This window comes from Pholis gunnellus (assembly GCF_910591455.1).
Source record: "Pholis gunnellus genome assembly, chromosome: 11".
NCBI classification, from domain to species: domain Eukaryota; kingdom Metazoa; phylum Chordata; class Actinopteri; order Perciformes; family Pholidae; genus Pholis; species Pholis gunnellus.
In genome coordinates, this window is record NC_136538.1 from 24,892,544 (window position 1) to 24,916,250 (window position 23,707).

Consider the following 23,707-nt stretch of genomic DNA (forward strand, 5'->3'; position numbering starts at 1 on the left):
GTTCATGTTGAGGCTGCACATACAACCAGCTACACTCCCAGCATGCTCTGCTTCTCCTGCTGCTCAGCCAGTTATGGAAATGTCTTGTTTGGGTTTGAAGGCAGCAACTGTTTCCAAAACACACAAGTGGTTGAGCAGCATGTGTGACCTCCAGAGAGCTGCTGAGAGCTGCAGCAGTGTTTGTATCTGGAGGAGTGAGCCGGGCATTTGTTCAGTGTGACACTGTATGGAGGCTCCGCCCCTCAGGGGGCTGCTGCTTTGACTTTCACGCTGAAATGAAAACTGAAAACAGTTTCACATAAATTCTCAAGTTCTGTCCAAGTCCATGGTCTCCTGCTTTGGTTGTAGCCGAGGTTATAGAACGACTCACTGTGCCCACAGGAACGTTTTATTCTTTCACATGTTCTATATTTAAAAAAGGTTTTAGCAAATTTTGATCTAAATGATGTAAATTCTGCTTCAAAGCGTTGCCCTCAATGCCAGCGCTACATTCCAGTGTAAAACAGACAACATTTTAATTTAAGTTCAAAACTATTCAGCACTCACAACGTGAAGTTTGAGTGTTAGTGTAGAATGTAAAATGCTCCTCAGGGGCCCAGATCACAAACGAGAGCCACTCACACATTGTAGCTAAATTTGCAGGAGCTAGAATACTCACGATGACGATGACGATGGTATATTGTCTACCAGGTTCACTGTCTTAGTTTAGCGTGTAGCTAGTTAGCATTAAACACAGAGTACAGCTGATGGAATGTCATGAGATTTGCAGGTATTTAGTCATAAACCAGATAAACTCATATCTACACATATTAAGCTCATGGTGGCGTTTAGGGAGAAGTCAGGTGATCACCAAACTCAGAAGGATGAATCATCGGAGGAACATGAATGTTTTCTAAATTTCATCTCAACCTGTCCAATAGTTGTTGAGATGCTACAGTCTGGAGCAAAATGGTGGACTGACGGACGGGCCCATCAGAGTCTTTGTTCCTGATGAATGTTGGTCCACTGTTCTCTCTCTCAGCTCTGTGTTTGGTCTCCACCACCTCCTGAGGGAAACATCTGTCTCTTTAGCTGCTAAATGCTCCTCAATGTTCACCAGCTGGTCTCTGACTGAGTCTCTAGCTGACTGACTGAAGATGAACCCCGTCATGATTAAGGTTAGTACAAAGAGCTTGGCGGAGGGAGACTAACCGTCCTGGATCCTCCCTGCCAGAGCCTCTGAGCTGAAGCCAGCAAACACCACAGTGTGCACCGCACCAATACGGGCACACGCCAACATGGCCGCCACCGCCAGCGGTGACACCGGCATGTAAATGGCAACCCTGTCCCCCTTTTGGATCCCGTGGCTCTTGAGGGTGTTGGCGAGACGGCAGGTTGTCTCCAGCAGCTCTCTGGTGGACAGACAACAGGTCACTGAGGCTGGTAGAGATGATTATATCTTTATTGTCCCTAAAAATACATTTTACTGGAGGAAAAATAAGAAACCTCAAGGAGAGCAACATCACTTGTATTCAGACGTATTGTGTCACATAACTTATACCACAGCAACGTTGATGCTTCTTCATCCTGGTTGCCCTCTGCAGTCGTAGTTATTCATTGCCCAACTCGTGTGGCTGTTAAAACTTTACGAGCTGAATGTATGTCTTTTGCACAGACTACATTACATTCCTTTGTCTTTATGGTCTGCGATAGCTCTGACGCTATCATGATAAGATAAAGGTCAGTGTCGTCTGCATAGAGGGAGGACACAGCTGGCTGTAGAGAGCTGAAGGCCCTCCCCTTCCGGTGGACCAGGGGACCTCGTTTGTTTTAAATAGTGAGAGTAGTTAACAACGAGAGACAAAGAACGACGAGAGATTTAAAACAGATTAGTCTCTCATCGTTGGCTAGCGGTCCTGAGGGGGGGGGGGGGGGTGTTCATACCTGTAGGTGACCTTCACCTCAGTGCCGGGTTCGTCTCGCTCCCATATCAGAGCCACTCGGTCAGGATGCTTCTCCACGTGGACATCCAGACAGTTCACTGAAACACAGATACACATATAATCTGACTCCAGAGTGTTTGGTGGAGAAGATTCAACTTTGTTGTCAAAGGACAAATGTGTAGATTCTGGCGGCAACTAGCGGTGAGGCTGCACACGGTTCCTCTCAGGGAACACAAAAACTCAAGTTTCATCATAAAATAAAACCATGAGAGGTCAAACCTGGACAGCGTAAGCATCTGGTATGTTGGAAAGATTAGTCAATTACTTAAGTAGTAAAATTCATTGTGAAATACTTTGATAATCAATGAATCATCAGCACAAATACTAATCACTGGTTCCAGCTTCTCCAATGTGAGGAGCTGCTGTTTGTGTCAGTTTGATATCAACGTCGATTGATTTAATTTAAATTTGTTGGACTGTTGGTTGGAAATAAATTAACATTTGACACTTTGGCTCTGAAAAAAAATCCACATTTTATCTATAAAACAATTAATAAATGAATCAAGAAAGTAATTATCAAATCATTTGATAATACATAATATATTGAGTTCACAGGAAGCTGAAGGATAACAGTGTTTGTGAATGTGTCTGTGAAGATCTTTGTGTGGATCACAGCCTAAAGGAAAGACATGAGACCTGCTCTCCCTGTGTTGTGCAGTCAAACCCCTGATAAACACACTATATGTCGTGTTGAAAAGTAGGCTACCATAAACACGTGTCATCATCTGAGTCATGTTGAAACTGATGCCGATGGAAACCGGCTTAATTTATTCACTGATTGAAAATGAATCCTAAAATGGGTTTAAGACTGAAGATCCTGTTTGTGTCTCATGCAGCAGCTTCACAAACAGGATTTATGTAACAAGAGAACAATCCTCCTGGAGCTGCTCTCGGACAACACAAATCATCCAGCTGTCGGTATTGGAATGTAATTGGATTATTATCAGAGACAGAAAAACAACAGAAAGGGGACAAAGACACAACATGCTCACTGCAGAGACAGTTTATATATACTGACTGTGTCTATATACTGACTGTGTCTATATACTGACTGTGTTTATATACTGACTGTGTCTATACTGACTGTGTTTATATACTGACTGTGTCTAAATACTGACTGTGTCTATATACTGACTGTGTTTATATACTGACTGTGTCTATATACTGACTGTGTCTATACTGACTGTGTTTATATACTGACTGTGTCTATATACTGACTGTGTTTATATACTGACTGTGTCTATATACTGACTGTGTTTATATACTGACTGTGTTTATATACTGACTGTGTCTATATACTGACTGTGTCTATAAACTGACTGTGTCTATATACTGACTGTGTCTAAATACTGACTGTGTTTATATACTGACTGTGTCTATATACTGACTGTGTTTATATACTGACTGTGTCTAAATACTGACTGTGTCTATATACTGACTGTGTCTATATACTGACTGTGTCTAAATACTGACTGTGTTTATATACTGACTGTGTCTATATACTGACTGTGTTTATATACTGACTGTGTCTATATACTGACTGTGTTTATATATATACTGACTGTGTCTATATACTGACTGTGTTTATATACTGACTGTGTTTATATACTGACTGTGTCTATATACTGACTGTGTTTATATACTGACTGTGTTTATATACTGACTGTGTCTATATACTGACTGTGTCTATATACTGACTGTGTTTATATACTGACTGTGTTTATATACTGACTGTGTTTATATACTGACTGTGTCTATATACTGACTGTGTTTATATACTGACTGTGTCTAAATACTGACTGTGTCTATATACTGACTGTGTTTATATACTGACTGTGTCTAAATACTGACTGTGTCTATACTGACTGTGTTTATATACTGACTGTGTCTAAATACTGACTGTGTCTATATACTGACTGTGTCTATATACTGACTGTGTCTAAATACTGACTGTGTTTATATACTGACTGTGTCTATATACTGACTGTGTTTATATACTGACTGTGTCTATATACTGACTGTGTTTATATATATACTGACTGTGTCTATATACTGACTGTGTTTATATACTGACTGTGTTTATATACTGACTGTGTCTATATACTGACTGTGTTTATATACTGACTGTGTTTATATACTGACTGTGTCTATATACTGACTGTGTCTATATACTGACTGTGTTTATATACTGACTGTGTCTATATACTGACTGTGTTTATATACTGACTGTGTTTATATACTGACTGTGTCTATATACTGACTGTGTCTATATACTGACTGTGTTTATATACTGACTGTGTCTATATACTGACTGTGTTTATATACTGACTGTGTCTAAATACTGACTGTGTCTATACTGACTGTGTTTATATACTGACTGTGTCTATATACTGACTGTGTCTATATACTGACTGTGTCTAAATACTGACTGTGTTTATATACTGACTGTGTCTATATACTGACTGTGTTTATATACTGACTGTGTCTATATACTGACTGTGTTTATATATATACTGACTGTGTCTATATACTGACTGTGTTTATATACTGACTGTGTTTATATACTGACTGTGTCTATATACTGACTGTGTTTATATACTGACTGTGTTTATATACTGACTGTGTCTATATACTGACTGTGTCTATATACTGACTGTGTTTATATACTGACTGTGTTTATATACTGACTGTGTTTATATACTGACTGTGTCTATATACTGACTGTGTTTATATACTGACTGTGTCTATATACTGACTGTGTTTATATACTGACTGTGTCTATATACTGACTGTGTCTATATACTGACTGTGTTTATATACTGACTGTGTCTATATACTGACTGTGTCTATATACTGACTGTGTTTATATACTGACTGTGTCTATATACTGACTGTGTCTATATACTGACTGTGTCTATATACTGACTGTGTTTATATATATACTGACTGTGTCTATATACTGACTGTGTCTATATACTGACTGTGTTTATATACTGACTGTGTTTATATACTGACTGTGTTTATATACTGACTGTGTCTATATACTGACTGTGTCTATATACTGACTGTGTTTATATATATACTGACTGTGTCTATATACTGACTGTGTCTATATACTGACTGTGTTTATATACTGACTGTGTCTATATACTGACTGTGTCTATATACTGACTGTGTCTATATACTGACTGTGTTTATATATATACTGACTGTGTCTATATACTGACTGTGTCTATATACTGACTGTGTTTATATACTGACTGTGTTTATATACTGACTGTGTTTATATACTGACTGTGTCTATATACTGACTGTGTCTATATACTGACTGTGTTTATATATATACTGACTGTGTCTATATACTGACTGTGTTTATATACTGACTGTGTTTATATACTGACTGTGTCTATATACTGACTGTGTCTATATACTGACTGTGTTTATATACTGACTGTGTCTATATACTGACTGTGTTTATATACTGACTGTGTTTATATACTGACTGTGTCTAAATACTGACTGTGTCTATATACTGACTGTGTCTATATACTGACTGTGTCTATATACTGACTGTGTTTATATACTGACTGTGTCTATATACTGACTGTGTTTATATACTGACTGTGTTTATATACTGACTGTGTCTAAATACTGACTGTGTCTATATACTGACTGTGTCTATATACTGACTGTGTCTATATACTGACTGTGTCTATATACTGACTGTGTTTATATATATACTGACTGTGTCTATATACTGACTGTGTCTATATACTGACTGTGTCTATATACTGACTGTGTTTATATACTGACTGTGTTTATATACTGACTGTGTCTATATACTGACTGTGTCTATATACTGACTGTGTTTATATATATACTGACTGTGTCTATATACTGACTGTGTCTATATACTGACTGTGTTTATATACTGACTGTGTCTATATACTGACTGTGTTTATATACTGACTGTGTCTATATACTGACTGTGTTTATATACTGACTGTGTCTATATACTGACTGTGTCTATATACTGACTGTGTCTATATACTGACTGTGTCTATATACTGACTGTGTTTATATATATACTGACTGTGTCTATATACTGACTGTGTTTATATACTGACTGTGTCTATATACTGACTGTGTTTATATACTGACTGTGTTTATATACTGACTGTGTCTATATACTGACTGTGTCTATATACTGACTGTGTCTATATACTGACTGTGTTTATATACTGACTGTGTTTATATACTGACTGTGTTTATATACTGACTGTGTCTATATACTGACTGTGTCTATATACTGACTGTGTTTATATACTGACTGTGTTTATATACTGACTGTGTTTATATACTGACTGTGTCTATATACTGACTGTGTCTATATACTGACTGTGTCTATATACTGACTGTGTTTATATACTGACTGTGTTTATATACTGACTGTGTCTATATACTGACTGTGTCTATATACTGACTGTGTTTATATACTGACTGTGTTTATATACTGACTGTGTCTATATACTGACTGTGTCTATACTGACTGTGTTTATATACTGACTGTGTTTATATACTGACTGTGTCTATATACTGACTGTGTTTATATACTAGTATACGAGTATTTTTACTGTGGTAACAGTACTTTTACTTAAAACAATAATTTCTACAATGTGGTAGAACTTCTAGTAATGGTAGTAACTTCACAGTACTCTGTGGTATTAGTATTTTAACGTCTAACAGAGTACTCTGTGGTATTAGTACTTTAACTTCTAACAGAATACTCTGTGGTATTAGTACTTTAACTTCTAACAGAGTACTCTGTGGTTTTAGTACTTTAACTTCTAACAGAGTACTCTGCGGTATTAGTACTTTAACTTCTAACAGAGTACTCTGTGGTATTAGTACTTTAACTTCTAACAGAGTACTCTGCGGTATTAGTACTTTAACTTCTAACAGAGTACACTGTGGTATTAGTACTTTAACTTCTAACAGAGTACTCTGTGGTATTAGTACTTTAACTTCTAACAGAGTACTCTGTGGTATTAGTACTTTAACTTCTAACAGAGTACACTGTGGTATTAGTACTTTAACTTCTAACAGAGTACTCTGTGGTATTAGTACTTTAACGTCTAACAGAGTACTCTGTGGTATTAGTACTTTAACTTCTAACAGAGTACTCTGTGGTATTAGTACTTTAACTTCTAACAGAGTACTCTGTGGTATTAGTACTTTAACTTCTAACAGAGTACTCTGTGGTATTAGTACTTTAACTTCTAACAGAGTACACTGTGGTATTAGTACTTTAACTTCTAACAGAGTACTCTGTGGTATTAGTACTTTAACTTCTAACAGAATACTCTGTGGTATTAGTACTTTAACTTCTAACAGAGTACTCTGTGGTATTAGTACTTTAACTTCTAACAGAATACTCTGTGGTATTAGTACTTTAACTTCTAACAGAGTACTCTGTGGTATTAGTACTTTAACGTCTAACAGAGTACTCTGTGGTATTAGTACTTTAACTTCTAACAGAGTACTCTGTGGTATTAGTACTTTAACTTCTAACAGAGTACTCTGTGGTATTAGTACTTTAACTTCTAACAGAGTACTCTGTGGTATTAGTACTTTAACTTCTAACAGAGTACTCTGTGGTATTAGTACTTTAACTTCTAACAGAGTACTCTGTGGTATTACTTTAACTTCTAACAGAGTACTCTGTGGTATTAGTACTTTTACAGCAGTAACGTATCAGTAATTCTTTCATTACTTGGCGCTCGTGTCACTTTGTTGGATTCTATACCGGAAGTGATCGATGACACAACATATCGATTATTGATATGTTCCTTATTGACCCGTTCATCGGATCATTTCTCACCGGACACGTTGAGCTTCCCTCCCGGGAACCAGCAGATCTTCCCGCTGCTGAGGTCGCAGTCCTGGACCCGGTCAAACGGTTTCACCCAGCGGAGTCTGTCTGCGGCGGCGGATCCCCAGAACTGATCCGGATCAGTGATCGAGATCCGGTACAGATCCCGGTGGGACAGCCGCGACAGCCGGGAGCTCCAGGTTCCCGGTGGTGGTGGTGCAGACAGGGAGGACACCCACCTGTGTTGTCCCGGTCCGGTCCTGGTCTGAACCGGTCCCGGGATTCTGCAGGTTCTGCAGCGGCTCAGGAGGGTCCTGAAGAGTCCGGTGCTCCAGCTGCTGTGAGCAGCCATGTTGATCTGCCGTCAGAAGAGTCCTGAGTCTCTCTCACCTGGTCTCAGGTGTAAACGGTCACGTGACTGTTCAAACCAATAAAGCGTGACAGAAGGTTGTAAAAGAGTCACACTAGTGACTCGTGACTGAGCAGGTTTCACATCATATGAATATGAATTCATATGATTAATATTATTATTATTAATAATATGATTCATATTATTATTAATAATAATAATAATATGATTCATATTATTATTAATAATAATAATAAGATGGTCCGGGCGAGGTGGCTGAAGACTGTGGGCTGCTTATCATCAGGGTTCTTTTGAACCTCTCCTAGTCTGGGTTCTCCCCTGAGACCTGTTTGCCTTGGGAGACCCGACCAGAGGCTGCTGCCCCGGACAACATAGCTCCCAGGATCTCTGAGCCGCTCAGACTCCTCCACCACGGTAAGGTGGCGACTATGTTACTGTTATTGTTTCACATCAATAAACCTATTATAATGATCATGTTCCTTTAGAGTATTCTTTGACATTGTGTTTATAAATGAAGCACCATAAACATCTCTGAAAATGATGCTTCACAATAACAATTCATATTTAATGAGCCATGTTCTCTGTAACTCTAAATACACAATAAATACACATCTCTCAGCTCTTTGTTCTTGTTTTTATTGTAATATGAGGCTTTATCATTTGAAGTCATAACAAAAACATGAAAGAGTTTGTTTTGCTGCTGTCCAGTGCTCTCTGACCTCAGATCTGCTTTAATCTTTAATACCTAATCACACATAATTCCCACTTCACATGATAATTGAGGGTGGTCTCTGTAATCCAGCGGTGACGCAGACCTGAGTTCAGATTAAAGGATGTATACAGCAGTTAATCCCACCTCTGTGTTTGTACAATACATTTAATCACCTTTATGACTTCAGTGATCTGCTGATAGAAGAGAAAACACAACAACATCATCTCATCCTGTTTATTTCTCTGTTAAAGAGACGCGACACCAAATCCATTGTTATGTTCAGTGGAACCGATGAGGTCAGAGGTCAGGGGTCTGCGTCCGCTTCAGGTGAGCTTTGGTCTGCAGGTGAGCCTTCAGGAAGGTGAGCAGGCGGAAGTGTTTCCCGCAGCTGCTGCAGCCGTAGGGTGTCTCCCCGCTGTGGATGCTGCGGTGCCTCATGAAGCTGGTGGCCAGGTTGAAGGTCTTGGAGCAGAGGGTGCACCTGTAGGGTTTCTCTCCGGTGTGGGTGTACCTGTGGTCCTTCAGCTGCTGCTTCATGCCGTAACTCTTCCCGCAGACGTCGCAGCGGAACGGCTTCTCCCCCGTGTGGCTCCTCTGGTGGATCCTGAGCTGCGACGGGTGGGGGAACTTCTTGCCGCACACCTCGCAGGCGATGAGGGCGTCCGCGGCCGCGAGCCCGTCGGCGGGCAGCTCGTGCGAGTGCTTGCTGATGACGTGGCTCTTCAGGCAGCGGTACGTCTTACCGCACACGGAGCAGAGCGGCCTCTCTCCTGTGTGGACGGCCTGGTGGCCGCGCAGGTTGGCGGCCTGGGTGAAGCCCTTCCCGCAGGTGGAACACCGGTACGGCCGCACCTCCCGGTGCACCAGCTTGTGCCGCGTCAGGTGGCCGCCGTGGTAGAAGCTCTTCCCGCAGACGTCGCAGACGAACGTCTTGTCGAAGTGGGTGGTCCGGTGCGTCTTCAGCGTGCTGAGGCCGGAGTAGCCTTTACCACAGACGTCGCAGTGGCAGGTCTTCTCCCCGGTGTGCCGCGCCTTCACGTGCAGGTCGCGGTGGGCCTTGTGGTTGAACCTCTTGGGGCAGTAGTCGCAGGTGTACGGCAGCAGCCCGTGCTCTTTGATCGTGTGCTCGCGGAGTCTCAGGATGCCGGAGAACGCCGCGCCGCACACCGAGCACACCGGGTGGGACTTCCTCTGGTGGTCTGAGAGTCGCTGGCTGGTTGGAAACAGCATCCCACACAGAGAACACCGCCGGTGGCTTTCTGTCGGCTCATCCAGAGACGAGTCGGCGGCTTTTTTACACCGTTTCCTGCCGCGTGCAGCCGAGACTTCGCCCTCCGTTGACGGCCGAGCGTACTCGTGGTCGGGGACATCGGCCGGCGGGGGAGGGGGGGGGGAGACGGTTTCATTTTCACCTGCAACAAAAGGAGTTAGTCTGTAATTAGCAGCTGAAATGTTTAAAATGTAACGAATGACGTCGGATAGACTCACCGTTAGCGTTAGCGTTAGCATGGCCCTGCAGGGACAGCAGCAGACCCGTGGAGTGGACAGCAGCGCTCTACAGAGACAGAAAACAGTCAGAGGGTTCAGAGGGTTCAGAGGGTTCAGATCTCACTCTGCTCATGTGGACTCGCTCACTGACCCCGTAAACCAGGATGTAGGTGTGTCCTGTGGGGGGGCGCTCACCTCCACCTGGAACACAAACAGATTCAGTTCTTAGTTTTTAAATTATTATTATAGCTTTATTCAGTGTTTAGAGGAGGAGACCTCTGTGGTAAAAACCTCCTGAAGACAACAACTCACCTCCTGGTGTCTCCTTCTGGTCTCCTGGTGTCTCCTTCTGGTCTCCTGGTGTCTCCTTCTGGTCTCCTGGTGTCCCCTTTATGTCTCCTGGTGTCTCCTTCTGGTCTCCTGGTTTCTCCTTCTGGTCTCCTGGTTTCTCCTTTAGGTCTCCTGGTGTCTCCTTCTGGTCTCCTGGTGTCTCCTTCTGGTCTCCTGGTGTCTCCTTTATGTCTCCTGGTGTCTCCTTCTGGTCTCCTGGTGTCTCCTTCTGGTCTCCTGGTGTCTCCTTTATGTCTCCTGGTGTCTCCTTCTGGTCTCCTGGTGTCTCCTTCTGGTCTCCTGGTTTCTCCTTTAGGTCTCCTGGTGTCTCCTTCTGGTCTCCTGGTGTCTCCTTCTGGTCTCCTGGTGTCTCCTTCTGGTCTCCTGGTGTCTCCTTCTGGTCTCCTGGTGTCTCCTTCTGGTCTCCTGGTGTCTCCTTTAGGTCTCCTGGTGTCTCCTTCTGGTCTCCTGGTGTCTCCTTCTGGTCTCCTGGTGTCTCCTTCTGGTCTCCTGGTGTCTCCTTCTGGTCTCCTGGTGTCTCCTTCTGGTCTCTTGGAGACTGAACCATCTTCAGGATTTTATCAACAGCTCCGACACACAAACTGTCCACCACAGCGCTGAGTTTTTCCTGAAAGAAAAGAGGAAAATGGTTTTAAATGCAGGACGTTTACCACGTTCACAGTGTGTAGTAGTACTTTACTGCAGTAAAGTATCCGAGTACTTCTCACTGCTGAGAGACACTTTCACGCCTTTAAGTCGAATTGTTTGTAATAATGTTGAATTATAAGTTAGCTAACAAACAGGAACCTCTCAAATTAGAACATTTTAGAGTTTGGTGGAACTAACGACACGAGGACCGAGTGTGAATTATAGTATTAATTCATTTAAATAATTTAATTAATCGTTATTTTTTTACAGCTAATTTAACAGTTAACTTCAAACTGACACTTCTTAGAATATATTTTGTAATTAAGTTTGGTGTGACGTTATGACACCATGAACGTAAACAGTTAACCTAACGACCAATAGAAACGCCTCTTGTCGTAAACACCGGAAACAGTTAACGTAAAGTTAGCCGTAGCTACAGTTAGCGCAGTTAGCTTGCCTCGGTTTCGGGACGTTGTTTCCGCAGAGAGACTTTAAATATCTCCGTCCTCAGCGCCTGCAGCAGATCGTTCACGATGAGAGTGAGTTCACTTCTAAAAGTGATCAAATCTGACATGTTGAACGATTCCTGCACTTAGCAGCCGGCTAGCTTAGCAAAAAACAACGGCTCGAGCCAACGGTGCGGATAAAGGAAGTGACGTAGTTGTCTCCTCCAACGGCTAATGGCCTCCAAATTAAAAGCATTGGCTTTATTTTAATCGTCACATAAATGAAATTTGATCTGTTTGAACTCAAACTACGCATTTAAACTGCTACAGACTACAAAATGCAAGTGTTTGGGTTTTATAACAGTATTTTTCTTTAACAAGATTAAAATATTTTATATCTTTATAGTTATTTTATTTGGTAAAGTTCTGGTTCTGATGTATGGAGGACTAAAAATGAAATAATAACAAATAAATTACTCAATAAATACAATAATAAAGAAAGAAATGTAGCGTTATTCTCACAAGGACATGAAACATATTTTATGTATTTTTAAACACCAGCATGTCAATAAAACATATTTCTAATAATTAGTCAGATTAATGCTCAGTGTTTGTGTTCTGTTGAAAAATCCCAGTGATTCCAAAAATACTTTGTTTATTCATCAATCAGCTGCTGTACATACATGTTAATGGTGATAGTGACAATAATAATAATAATAACAATAACCTTTTAAAATATGACATTTAAATGACATTCATTCACAGAGCTTCAGTCAGTGACAGACAGTCTATAAAACACAACAGGAATAAAACATGGAATAGCCTCTTATTCTTTCAACAACACGTATATAAAACATACTCTCAGTACAAGACAATAATAAACACACAGACATCCTCCAGCTGTAGTCCATGTGACGTTAGCATGTTTCATCCTGGAGACATTTTAAATATTTGTAATGTTTGTTATCATCAAATATTAGCTAAAGGCTAATATGTTAGCATGCTAACCCCAGGGTAGCATTTAAATTATATCTATTTTATTTCTCCTTAATGTCTGTTCTCTCATTGGCTCCTCTCTTAGTCCACAGCCAATCAGATCTCTGGGTTCGTCTCCGACCTTCAGCTGCGATCGTCTGATTCGCTGCCGCTGTGCCGCCGCGGTGAGGAGGCGGGCCTTATCGAGCTCCCGGCCTCCTGCTGCTGTTTGGAGGAGCTGGACAGGTCGATGGCCACCTCCTCCTCCGTCTCCTCCTCCTCCTCCATTACCAGCAGCTCCTCCTGCTCCTCCCGAGTCTCGTGATGAGCCTCCCGAGTCTCGCCGCCGCGCCGCTCCGAGGCGTCGCAGAACGAGTCCTCGCGAGTCGGACTGGACTCGCGAGGACTCGGACACTTCTTGGTTATTTCTTGAGACTTCTTGTGCATTCCTGTGAGGACAGAGACAGAGATTCAGTCCAGTCGGCACCATTTATACACATCTTTATTACTATATATACAGTATATCAATACAATATGAAAATATGTGAATATACACACATATATATTATTATATGACAACATGAAAGCTGAAAATAACAATCAGTGAGTAATAAAATAATCATGTTCACTCTCAAAGGAGAGTAAAAAAAGATTTAGTTTGACATTAATAAGCATGGTGTGTCTCTGTGTGTGTGTGTGTGTGTGTGTGTGTGTGTGTGTCTCTGTGTGTGTGTGTGTGTGTGTGTGTGTGTGTGTGTGTCTCTGTGTGTGTGTGTGTGTGTCTCTGTGTGTGTGTGTGTGTGTGTGTGTGTCTGTGTGTCTGTGTGTGTGTGTGTGTCTGTGTGTGTCTCTGTGTGTGTGTGTGTGTGTGTGTGTGTCTGTGTGTGTGTGTGTGTGTGTCTGTGTGTGTGTGTGTGTGTGTCTGTGTGTCTGTGTGTGCGTGTGTGTGTCTGTGTGTGTGTGTGTCTCTGTCTCTGTGTGTGTGTGTGTCTGTGTGTGTGTGTGTGTGTGTGTGTGTCTCTGTGTGTGAGTGCGTGTGTGTGTCTGTGTGTGTGTGTGTCTCTGTCTCTGTGTGTGTGTGTGTCTGTGTGTCTGTGTGTGTGTGTGTGTGTGTCTGTGTGTGTCTCTGTGTGTGAGTGTGTGTGTGTGTCTGTGTGTCTGTGTGTGTGTCTCTGTGTGTGAGTGTGTGTGTGTCTCTGTGTGTGTGTGTCTGTGTGTGTGTGTGTCTCTGTCTGTGTGTGTGTGTGTGTGTGTGTGTGTGTGTGTGTGTGTGTTACTGACGTGTATGCGGCTCACCGAGCAGCCATGGAGCGCAGGACCCCATCATGCCGTTCTTGGCTGAGTTGAGGATGGACTCCGGCAGCGGGATGGAGTGCCTCACCATCGCTCCGTACAGACCGTACTCCGCCATCACGCTGCTGCGGCCCCAACACTTCTCTCTCTTGCGCCACTTCGCTCTCCGGTTCTGGAACCAGACCTGCAGAAGAATTGATTTATTTATTTATTAAATCAAACTAATTATATTTAAGTTATTAAGTTCATTTTAACTTCAAATCTACTTTGCTATTTATTGTCTATATTTACACTCACAGCTGTTAATATTATTATTATTATTGTTATTATAATTATTATTATATTATAATGATATTATAATGATATTATTATTATAGAATTATATTATAATGATATTATTATATTATTATATTATTATATTATTATATTATTATATTATTATATTATTATATTATTATATTATTATTGTATTATTGTATTATTATATTATATTATTTACACTGCTGCTGTTCGTCATAATGTTTCATAATTATTATAATGTTATAACACTTCTCTCTTCATATGAATAATTTCTGTAAAATATTGATTTTCATCGCAAACTTCTCAGATTGTTTCATTTTTAATTAATAACACAAATAAAAATTATTTTTTTAATATTTACTAAGAAAAAAAGCAAAGCGTTGGTGAAGACCATGAGGTGTGGCTGAAAGCTCCAGAAGAAGCAGACGACCCTCAGAGGGGTCCTGCGCCTCATGTTGGGACCCATTCAGTCTATAAATATGAACATATAATAAATACATGTATATAAATATGAATGTTTTATTAATAAACTGATTATTTATATTTTTAATGCTTCATTTTATTCACGTTTTTTTTCTCGTGAACTTTTTATTTATTTAAAATTGATAACACATAAATATACATATAAACATATATATATATATGTATATATATATATATATATATATATATATATATATATATATATATATATACATATATAAAGTCTAATCTATCCCATGAGGTGATGCGGATCGATGAGGTCTTACCTGGATCCGGTCCTCGGGCAGCTCCGTCTTCATCGCGAGCATCTCTCGCGCGTACACGTCCGGGTAGTGAGCCTCGTGGAAGGCTTTCTCCAGCTCCTCCAGCTGGTGGGACGTGAACACCGTCCTGAGGACAGACAGCGAGCCGTGAGACAGACTTCCGGTTTATGTTTATATTTGACTGATTTACCTCTAAATATGTATTTATTCTGTCTGCACGTCAATTAACCCTAAACTAAACTATATACATTCTATCTTTATCATTACGTACATATATATATATATATATATATATATATATATATATATATATGTATATGTGTGTGCATATAAATATATAAATATATATATATATATATATATATATATATATATATATATATATGTTTGCATATAAATATATATATATATATATATATATACGAAGATGAGACATATATTAATAATTAAATTAAATCATAACATAATATTTATGTTGTTGAAAACACGAAACCCGATCAATAACAAATGTAAACTAATATTTCATAGAGATGAATATGTGTATATATATATATATTATATATAATATATATAATATATATATTATATATATATATATATATTATATATATAATATATATATTATGTCTCAGGTGAGGCTCACCTGTGTCGCCTCTTCTTCCTCTTCTGAGAGTTCGCGGAGTTTTTGGAGTCGTTCCGGTCAGAGAGACACTCTTCATCTGCAGAGAGACCGGAAACACGTCAGTAACCCAACGATCATTTACAAATGTATTTATTCAGATTTAACAGAAATAAATCAAAAACTTCGTTTCCTCCGAAAGATGACATAATAATGGAGTAAATGTAATAAATCATTTTGTAATATTAGAGTCTGTTATTTAATATAAAGATATTAAAGTTATTATTTCAGATAATAAAGAAAGTTTGAAAGGAATAATAAATAAAGATTAATAAAGAAGCTCCAGCTGTTTGAAAGGCCGAGCCGAGCCGAACTGAGCCGAACGCAGAGAACCAGAACCGAACATCATATATTAAAACCGACTGAAGAAATATCATTTAAATATGTTTAAATAATAAGAATAAGAATGATAGTGATAAGAATAAGAATACATTAAAAGCTGTGAAGATTCAGCTGAGTGCCGAACTGAAAGAGGTGACAGAGGTCCGGTTTCAGCACCAGACCAGGTGAGCAGCCCCCCTGTAGACCAGGTATAGGAGCAGTGAACGGGCTTCCGTACCGGAGTAGGCGTCCCGCTGGGCCTCCAGGTTCTGCAGGTAGTGGCTGTCGGCCCGGGCCTGCAGCAGCGGCAGGTGTCCCGGCAGGAAGCAGCCGGGCGCTCCGTTGGGCTGCTGGGCCGCCAGGCTGCACAGGAAGCCGAGGCCGAGCGGCAGAGACCCGCCCGGGAACGAGAACCCTCCGAGGCCTCCGAGGCCGCCTCCGAGGCCACCTCCGAGGCCGCCTCCGACCCCGTGCGGTTCCGCTCCGGACCCGGAGCCCGACACGGACAGTCCCGATCCCGGAGGAGGACCGCCGGGCTGCTGCTGCCGCTGCGCATGAAGGTCCGACTCCAGCCCCAAAAGGTCGGTTATGGCGAAGCCTTTGGACCGGAACCCGGAGCCGTGCAACCGGGATTTATCGATCCCAAAACCCGGAGATAACATCTTGACTTTGGGCTTCTCTTCCAGCTCGTCCCGTCCCGTCAGGCTGCTCATCAGGAGGCTGAACTCTGGTCCTGAAGCTGAGGAGGAGGAGGAGGAGGAGGAGGATGATGGACAGAGCGGGACGGTCCGGGTCGCGGGCTCGTTTTATCAGGTCCCGGTCTCCGGGGATCACAGCAGCTTCCAATCAGAAGTGAGAGCTGCAGCGGGGGGCGTGTCCCTGCTCTCAATCCCGGAGGATTAATTGCACCAATTTCCCTCCAATCCGATCAGGATTTACTCTCCGAGGACCGGGACACACTTTTTAATTTATGTTGTTGATCTTTGATCACCGAGCGCGAGAGTGTTCAAACTAATCAATGATGACTTTATACAATAATCAATTATATTATGATTTAATACAATAATCAATTATATTATGATTTAATACAATAATCAATTATATTATGAATTAATACAATAATCAATTATATTATGATTTAATACAATAATCAATTATATTATGATTTAATACAATAATCAATTATATTATGAATTAATACAATAATCAATTCAGAATCAGAATCAGAACCCTTTATTGCCATGGTATGTTGAACATACAAGGAATTTGACATGACGGGAGGTGCTTAACATTTAACAATCAACAACAATCAGTGCAAGTAGAAACATATTAAAATTTACAGGGGGATATAAAATAAAGTAAGATATAAAATAAAGTGAAACATAGAATAAGGATGAAATATAAAATAAAGTGAAATATAAAATGAAGTGCACAAACGAACCGATAACAGGACTATAAACAAGTAAGATGTGTAGTGTACAAATTATATTTCGATTTAATACAATAATCAATTACATTATGATTTGATACAATAATCAATTATATTATGAATTAATACAATAATCAATTATATTATGAATTAATACAATAATCAATTATATGATGAATTCATACAATAATTAATTATATTATAAATAAAATGTATTGTGACTTTATTCACCATCAGGGGGAAATGTGTTTGTTACAGCAGCAAAAATATACTTCAGCAAACAAAGTAAAGATATTAAGAAAGATGCACATTATATACAATAAAACAACAGAGAAGAACATATTAAAAGAAAAGAAAATAACAATAGAAATACACATACAATGAAACAGAATAGTGTTAAATGAACTAACCAGTAGTGCAGAGATCAACCAACAGAAAACACCTATTTAGACTTTATACAATAATCAATTACATTATGACTTATTGTACAATAATCAATTATATTATAAACACTTATAAGTGGGGCGACTGCGGCTCAGTGGTTAAATGGATTGATGACGTGATGAGAGCTCTGTCAGCACCGTTAGCTCCGTTAGCTGTTAGCACCGTTAGCTCCGTTAGCTCTGTTAGCACCGTTAGCTAACCATTGACTGAGCTGTCGCCATGTTGAGAGCCGTCTGGAGACAATAAAAACGTTCACATTACATTTAGCAGATGCTTCTAAAGCGATTTACAATTCAGCTTCTATCACATTCACACACACAGGCACAGCTAGCTACAGGGTTAAGTGCCTTGCTCAAGGACACATCGACATGCGACTAGGGGAGCCGGGATCGAACCGCCGATTGAAGGACGGCCCTGCTCTCCACTTAGCCACAGTTTGATATATACATATCACGCACACACACACACACACACACACACACACACATTCTTCTTCTACAGTCCTAATAAAACAGTTTCTTCAGATTATAAATGTTTGAACTAAATCAGAACATCAGTTTGACTGTAATCTGAAAAGAAGGTGAGATTAAACTGTGTGTGTGTGTGTGTGTGTGTGTGTGTGTGTGTGTCCACAGTAACGTATGTTCATTTTAAAACAATGTGGATTACCTTGATAAGAGGAGATTGATTGATTATGTGTTCTATAATAATCTCAGATTAAGATTTTTTATTCTTGTAGTTCTTCTGATCTTTTTATCTTCGTCCTCACGTTGATCCTTCGTCTTCATCGTTTTATTTCTGCCTTTTGTAATTAATCTGCAGCGAGCGAGATCATCACTGACCTCAGATCAGGTTCAGAGCTCAGCTCTCTCAAAAGTAAAAGTATATAAATGAAGTTAAAGTATTGATGGATCATATGTTTTACTATTAAAACATTACTAATATTATAATGTGTTTGTTACACTGTAGCTCCTTTAGTTTAATCTACATCAATGTACCTCTAACTCTGAGATGTAGTACAGTAAAAAGTACAATATGTCCCTCTCATAGAGGAGTAGTACTACAGTACAGTACTACAGTAAAGTACCTCAGTACCAGTGGTGGCCGTCAGGGCCTGCAAAGCCTTCTCTGCTGGCCTAAACACAATCACAAAGTTAGAGCTAGTTTATAATTTAATCATTTTTCATAAATACACTACATGTATTATAATTTATTAAAATATTTTTCTTATGTTCTCATTGCACAGCTACTGTGCTCCTCAGCTGCTCTGCTTCAGTGCAGCTTGTTTTAAGTAGAGCTTTGATCCAATCAGAGTTCACCTCTGTGTCTCTAGGTAGACTTTGCAGATTAAAGTGAATGGGGACGATGTTGTTGATTGTCATAGTCTTCAACCAATCAGATCTTTAGTTTGACATGTTGGGCGTATTCTTTGACGTGCAGATGCTACCGAGGTAGCTGCTAAGTACGTTAGCATTAAGGTGCCCCGTGATTGGTCAGTGGGCCAGCGCATGACTAATGTGAAATTGACGGACGCTGGCAGAAGTTAGTTGTAGTGAGAGTTCAACTTGAAAGAAATGGAAGAAATTATAAGATGTTTAGGGTTTTGCTTGGTGTAGTTTATTTATTTGTTTGAACGTGTTCCTGGCTGACAGCGTCCACATTTGATGTCTGTGAATGTGTTTCATGTTAACTGAGCGTCTTGGTGTTTGGAGCTATGCTACGCTAACCTGAGGACGCCGTAGCACGGCAGGACACGACGGTGCTTTTGAAGACTTTTGGAGAAACCCGAGTGGATCTACAGATCAACGAACACGTTCGCAGGGAAACGGAGCTCCACAACTGCGGTGCGCCTGCAGCTGATACTGCTACTGATCTTCTCCTCTGCACCCTTTCCTCTTCTTTGGATTCACCTCCAGGCCAACTCCACCTGCCCCATGGCTGTCGGCCTCAGTGCTGCTGATAGAGAGGCTGAGCGTAAAGGGAGAAAAGGCAAACTCCCGGAGGACCTCCTTAACTTCCATGCTCTTCTTTCCATGTTCTCCTCCACTCTATCTACTGCTAAAGCTGCGTTCTTCCGCTCTAAAATCCTAACTTCTGCTTCCAATCCTAAAAAACTCTTAGAAACTTTCTCTTCACTCCTCCACCTCCTCCTCCTCCTCCTCCCTTCTCCCTGACGATTTCGCCAACTTCTTTGACAAGAAGGTAAACGATATCAGATCCTCCTTCTCTCAGTGTCCCTGTCCACCCTCTCCAGCTCTTCCCCCACAGCTCTTCCTCCCCTCTTCATGCCCCATCTCACCCTATCTGGCTCCCCTCTCTCCTAACGAGGTCCTCAACCTTGTAACATCTAACCGCCCCACCACGTGCTCTCTTGACCCGATCCCTCCCCTCTTCTTCAGTCTATTGCGACTGAACTCCTTCCTTTCCTCACCCACCTCATCAACACATCTCTTGTCTCAGGATGCTTTCCCACGGCTTTCAAGACTGCCAGAGTCGCCCCCCTTCTGAAGAAACCATCACTTGACCCCTCTGACATCAAGAACTTCAGACCGGTTTCTCTTCAAACCTTTCGATCCAAAACACTTCAACATGCTGTCTTTAAACCTCTCTCTTCCTATCTCCATCAGAACAGCCTCCTGGACCCCCACCAGGGTGAGGGTCGCTTCACGCAGCGAGAGCGAACTCTCTCTCCTCTGTCCTGGTTCTCCTGGACCTGTCTGCAGCGTTTGACACTGAACCACCAGATCCTCCTCCAGACCCTCGAGGGGATGGCGTCTCAGGCTCTGCTCTCTCCCTGTTTGCATCCTACCTGACAGGTCGATCCTACCAGGTGACATGGAGGGGGGCCATGTCGGAACCACGCATGCTGACTACGGGGGTTCCACAAGGTTCAGTCCTGGGCCCCCTTCTCTTCTCGCTCTACACAACATCTCTGGTTCTGTTATTCGCTCACATGACTTCTCCTCCCATTGTTATGTCGATGACACTCAGCTGGTCTTGTCATTTCCTCCGGTGACACTCAAGTGGAGGTACGCATCGCTGTGTGCTTGGCTGACATCTCGAAGTGGATGACGACACACCACCTCAAGCTCAACCTGGACCAAACCGAGCTGCTGTTCCTCCTGGTGAAGAGCTGCCTGCACCGAGACCCGTCCATCACCATTGATGATACCGTGGTGATGCCAACTCGGACTGCGAGGAACCTGGGTGTGACCAGGAGGAGGATTCTCCCCTTCCTCACTGAGGAGACGGTGCAGGTCCTCATCCAGGCTCTGGTCATCTCCCTCCTGGTCTACTGCAGCTCTCTACTTGCCGGAGCTCCGGCGTCGGCCATCAGACCTCTGGAGCTCGTCCAGAAAGCTGCAGCTCGTCTGGTGTTTGATCGCCCCAAGTTCTCCCACAACCTCCCTTCTCCGTGCTCTACACTGGCTCCCTGTAAGAGCTCTCATCCAGGTTCAGACTCTGGTGCTAGCCTACAGGTTCAGACTCTGGTGCTAGCCTACAGGTTCAGACTCTGGTGCTAGTCTACAGGTTCAGACTCTGGTGCTAGCCTACAGGTTCAGACTCTGGTGCTAGTCTACAGGTTCAGACTCTGGTGCTAGCCTACAGGTTCAGACTCTGGTGCTAGCCTACAGGTTCAGACTCTGGTGCTAGTCTACAGGTTCAGACTCTGGTGCTAGCCTACAGGTTCAGACTCTGGTGCTAGTCTACAGGTTCAGACTCTGGTGCTAGCCTACAGGTTCAGACTCTGGTGCTAGTCTACAGGTTCAGACTCTGGTGCTAGCCTACAGGTTCAGACTCTGGTGCTAGTCTACAGGTTCAGACTCTGGTGCTAGTCTACAGGTTCAGACTCTGGTGCTAGCCTACAGGTTCAGACTCTGGTGCTAGCCTACAGGTTCAGACTCTGGTGCTAGCCTACAGGTTCAGACTCTGGTGCTAGTCTACAGGTTCAGACTCTGGTGCTAGTCTACAGGTTCAGACTCTGGTGCTAGTCTACAGGTTCAGACTCTGGTGCTAGTCTACAAGTTCAGACTCTGGTGCTAGCCTACAGGTTCAGACTCTGGTGCTAGTCTACAGGTTCAGACTCTGGTGCTAGTCTACAGGTTCAGACTCTGGTGCTAGCCTACAGGTTCAGACTCTGGTGCTAGCCTACAGGTTCAGACTCTGGTGCTAGTCTACAGGTTCAGACTCTGGTGCTAGCCTACAGGTTCAGACTCTGGTGCTAGCCTACAGGTTCAGACTCTGGTGCTAGCCTACAGGTTCAGACTCTGGTGCTAGTCTACAGGTTCAGACTCTGGTGCTAGTCTACAGGTTCAGACTCTGGTGCTAGCCTACAGGTTCAGACTCTGGTGCTAGCCTACAGGTTCAGACTCTGGTGCTAGTCTACAGGTTCAGACTCTGGTGCTAGCCTACAGGTTCAGACTCTGGTGCTAGTCTACAGGTTCAGACTCTGGTGCTAGCCTACAGGGCAGTGAAAGGAACAGCTCCTTCCTGTCTCCAGGCCATGGTCTAGCCCTACACCCCCCCCCCGACCACTCCGCTCTGCTGCCTCGGGGCGATCGGTTCCCCGTCGCTCAGAGGTCCCTGTGGCCGATGGACCCGGTCTCTGTTCTCTGTCCTGGCCCCACGATGGTGGAATGAACTCCCCACTGACGTCAGGACAGCAGAGTCGCTGCCCATCTTCCATCAGGCTGAAGACTCACCTCTTCATGAAGCTCTACCCTGAGCCTTCCTCTCAGCACTGGTTGTGTTCATGCTAGTGTGTTTCTGTACGTCTGCTCTGGTTTCTGCTCTGAGATGTTTAAAGGAGATGAACTCATGACTTCTGGTGACGAGTAGTTCTCTTGAATATGTTGAACACACTGATTGTAAGTCGCTTTGGATAAAAGCGTCTGCTGAATGATTGTAATGTGATGTCATGTAATGTACAGTACTACAGTACTACAGTAAAGTACTACAGTAAAGTACTACAGTAAAGTACCTCAGAATTCTCCTTCAGGAAACAACACGTTGACATTCTGATTAACATCAATAAATCATAATCATGTTTAAGGTTTTTATTGATTCCTGATTATTGATGAGAATCAGAGAAAGAAATACTCTGTGAATTTACAATAAAACACTAATATTTATGCTCATAAAAGGACCATAAAGGACCTATATTATATTCTATATTAACTTAACTTACTCACAAAATCACAAAGTCCAACTCAAGGCTTTCTTGCTGACTTTGTTTCCAGAGCTTTCAGCTTCATCTCACAGTCAGAATCAATCTAGTTATTAAACTCTGGTTTTATGTGATTCATCGCTCAGATTATGACTTCAGTTCAAATATAAACAGTTGTTTTAATGTTGTTTCATCATTGACTGTATTTAATAAATATAAAGAGGAGTTTTATTAATAACTATGATAATGTGTTGATGGTGTGTGATGAATAACTGACTGTGAGAGTTAATGAGACTAATTAAAGCTGTAATCAGTGACCTGCTGCCTCAGTAAGCGATAGCAGTAATTCAGACGCTGCTGCTCCGCCGGTTTGTTGTCTATTGTTTTCTGTCTCTATTGTTTAACGGCAACAGGCAACAATAGTCTGGCCACGCGTCCCCCCCCCCCCCCCCCCCCCGGCCCCCCGACCCCCCACCAGTCTCCACCTACTGCCCTCTGTGGCCCA

At 42.0% G+C, this 23,707-nt stretch overlaps 3 protein-coding genes across 3 annotated transcripts in view; all 3 read right to left on the reverse strand.

Annotated features, from left to right (window-relative positions):
- Positions 1-8,206, reverse strand: part of LOC306702977 (acetyl-coenzyme A synthetase 2-like, mitochondrial) — a gene marked incomplete at its 5' end in the record, with an annotated part of 23,888 nt that extends 15,682 nt beyond the window's left edge. The window contains 3 exons of the mRNA XM_079168760.1: positions 1,192-1,391; positions 1,924-2,020; positions 7,864-8,206. Of these exons, the coding sequence (XP_079024886.1) occupies positions 1,192-1,391; positions 1,924-2,020; positions 7,864-8,206 (640 nt within the window). The remainder of the gene's footprint in view (positions 1-1,191; positions 1,392-1,923; positions 2,021-7,863) is intronic.
- Positions 8,207-8,848: 642 nt separating this feature from the next.
- On the reverse strand, positions 8,849-11,367 carry LOC306703075 (uncharacterized protein). Its single transcript, XM_079168904.1, has 4 exons — positions 10,737-11,367; positions 10,576-10,625; positions 10,425-10,491; positions 8,849-10,348 (listed from the first exon to the last, which is right to left on the reverse strand). Exons 1-4 carry the CDS (start codon positions 11,320-11,322, stop codon positions 9,234-9,236), a joined length of 1,818 nt encoding a protein of 605 aa, XP_079025030.1. The 5' UTR covers positions 11,323-11,367; the 3' UTR covers positions 8,849-9,233.
- Positions 11,368-12,967: 1,600 nt separating this feature from the next.
- On the reverse strand, positions 12,968-16,875 carry vsx1 (visual system homeobox 1 homolog, chx10-like; the record flags this gene model as incomplete). Its single annotated transcript, XM_079169259.1, has 5 exons — positions 12,968-13,272; positions 14,105-14,300; positions 15,166-15,289; positions 15,806-15,881; positions 16,401-16,875. The coding sequence occupies 5 exons, from the start codon at positions 16,873-16,875 to the stop codon at positions 12,968-12,970; spliced, it is 1,176 nt and encodes a 391-aa protein (XP_079025385.1).
- Positions 16,876-23,707: the final 6,832 nt, after the last annotated feature.

Excerpts from the sequence above, each read along its gene's own strand:
- LOC306703075 (XM_079168904.1), bottom strand. The coding sequence starts at position 11,322 with ATGGTTCAGTCTCCAAGAGACCAGAAGGAGACACCAGGAGACCAGAAG. Across the intron at positions 10,626-10,736 it reads CCAGAAGGAGACACCAGGAG|GTGGAGGTGAGCGCCCCCCC; the intron begins GTGAGTTGTTGT and ends TTTGTGTTCCAG. Across the intron at positions 10,349-10,424 it reads TGCTAACGCTAACGCTAACG|GTGAAAATGAAACCGTCTCC; the intron begins GTGAGTCTATCC and ends CTTTTGTTGCAG.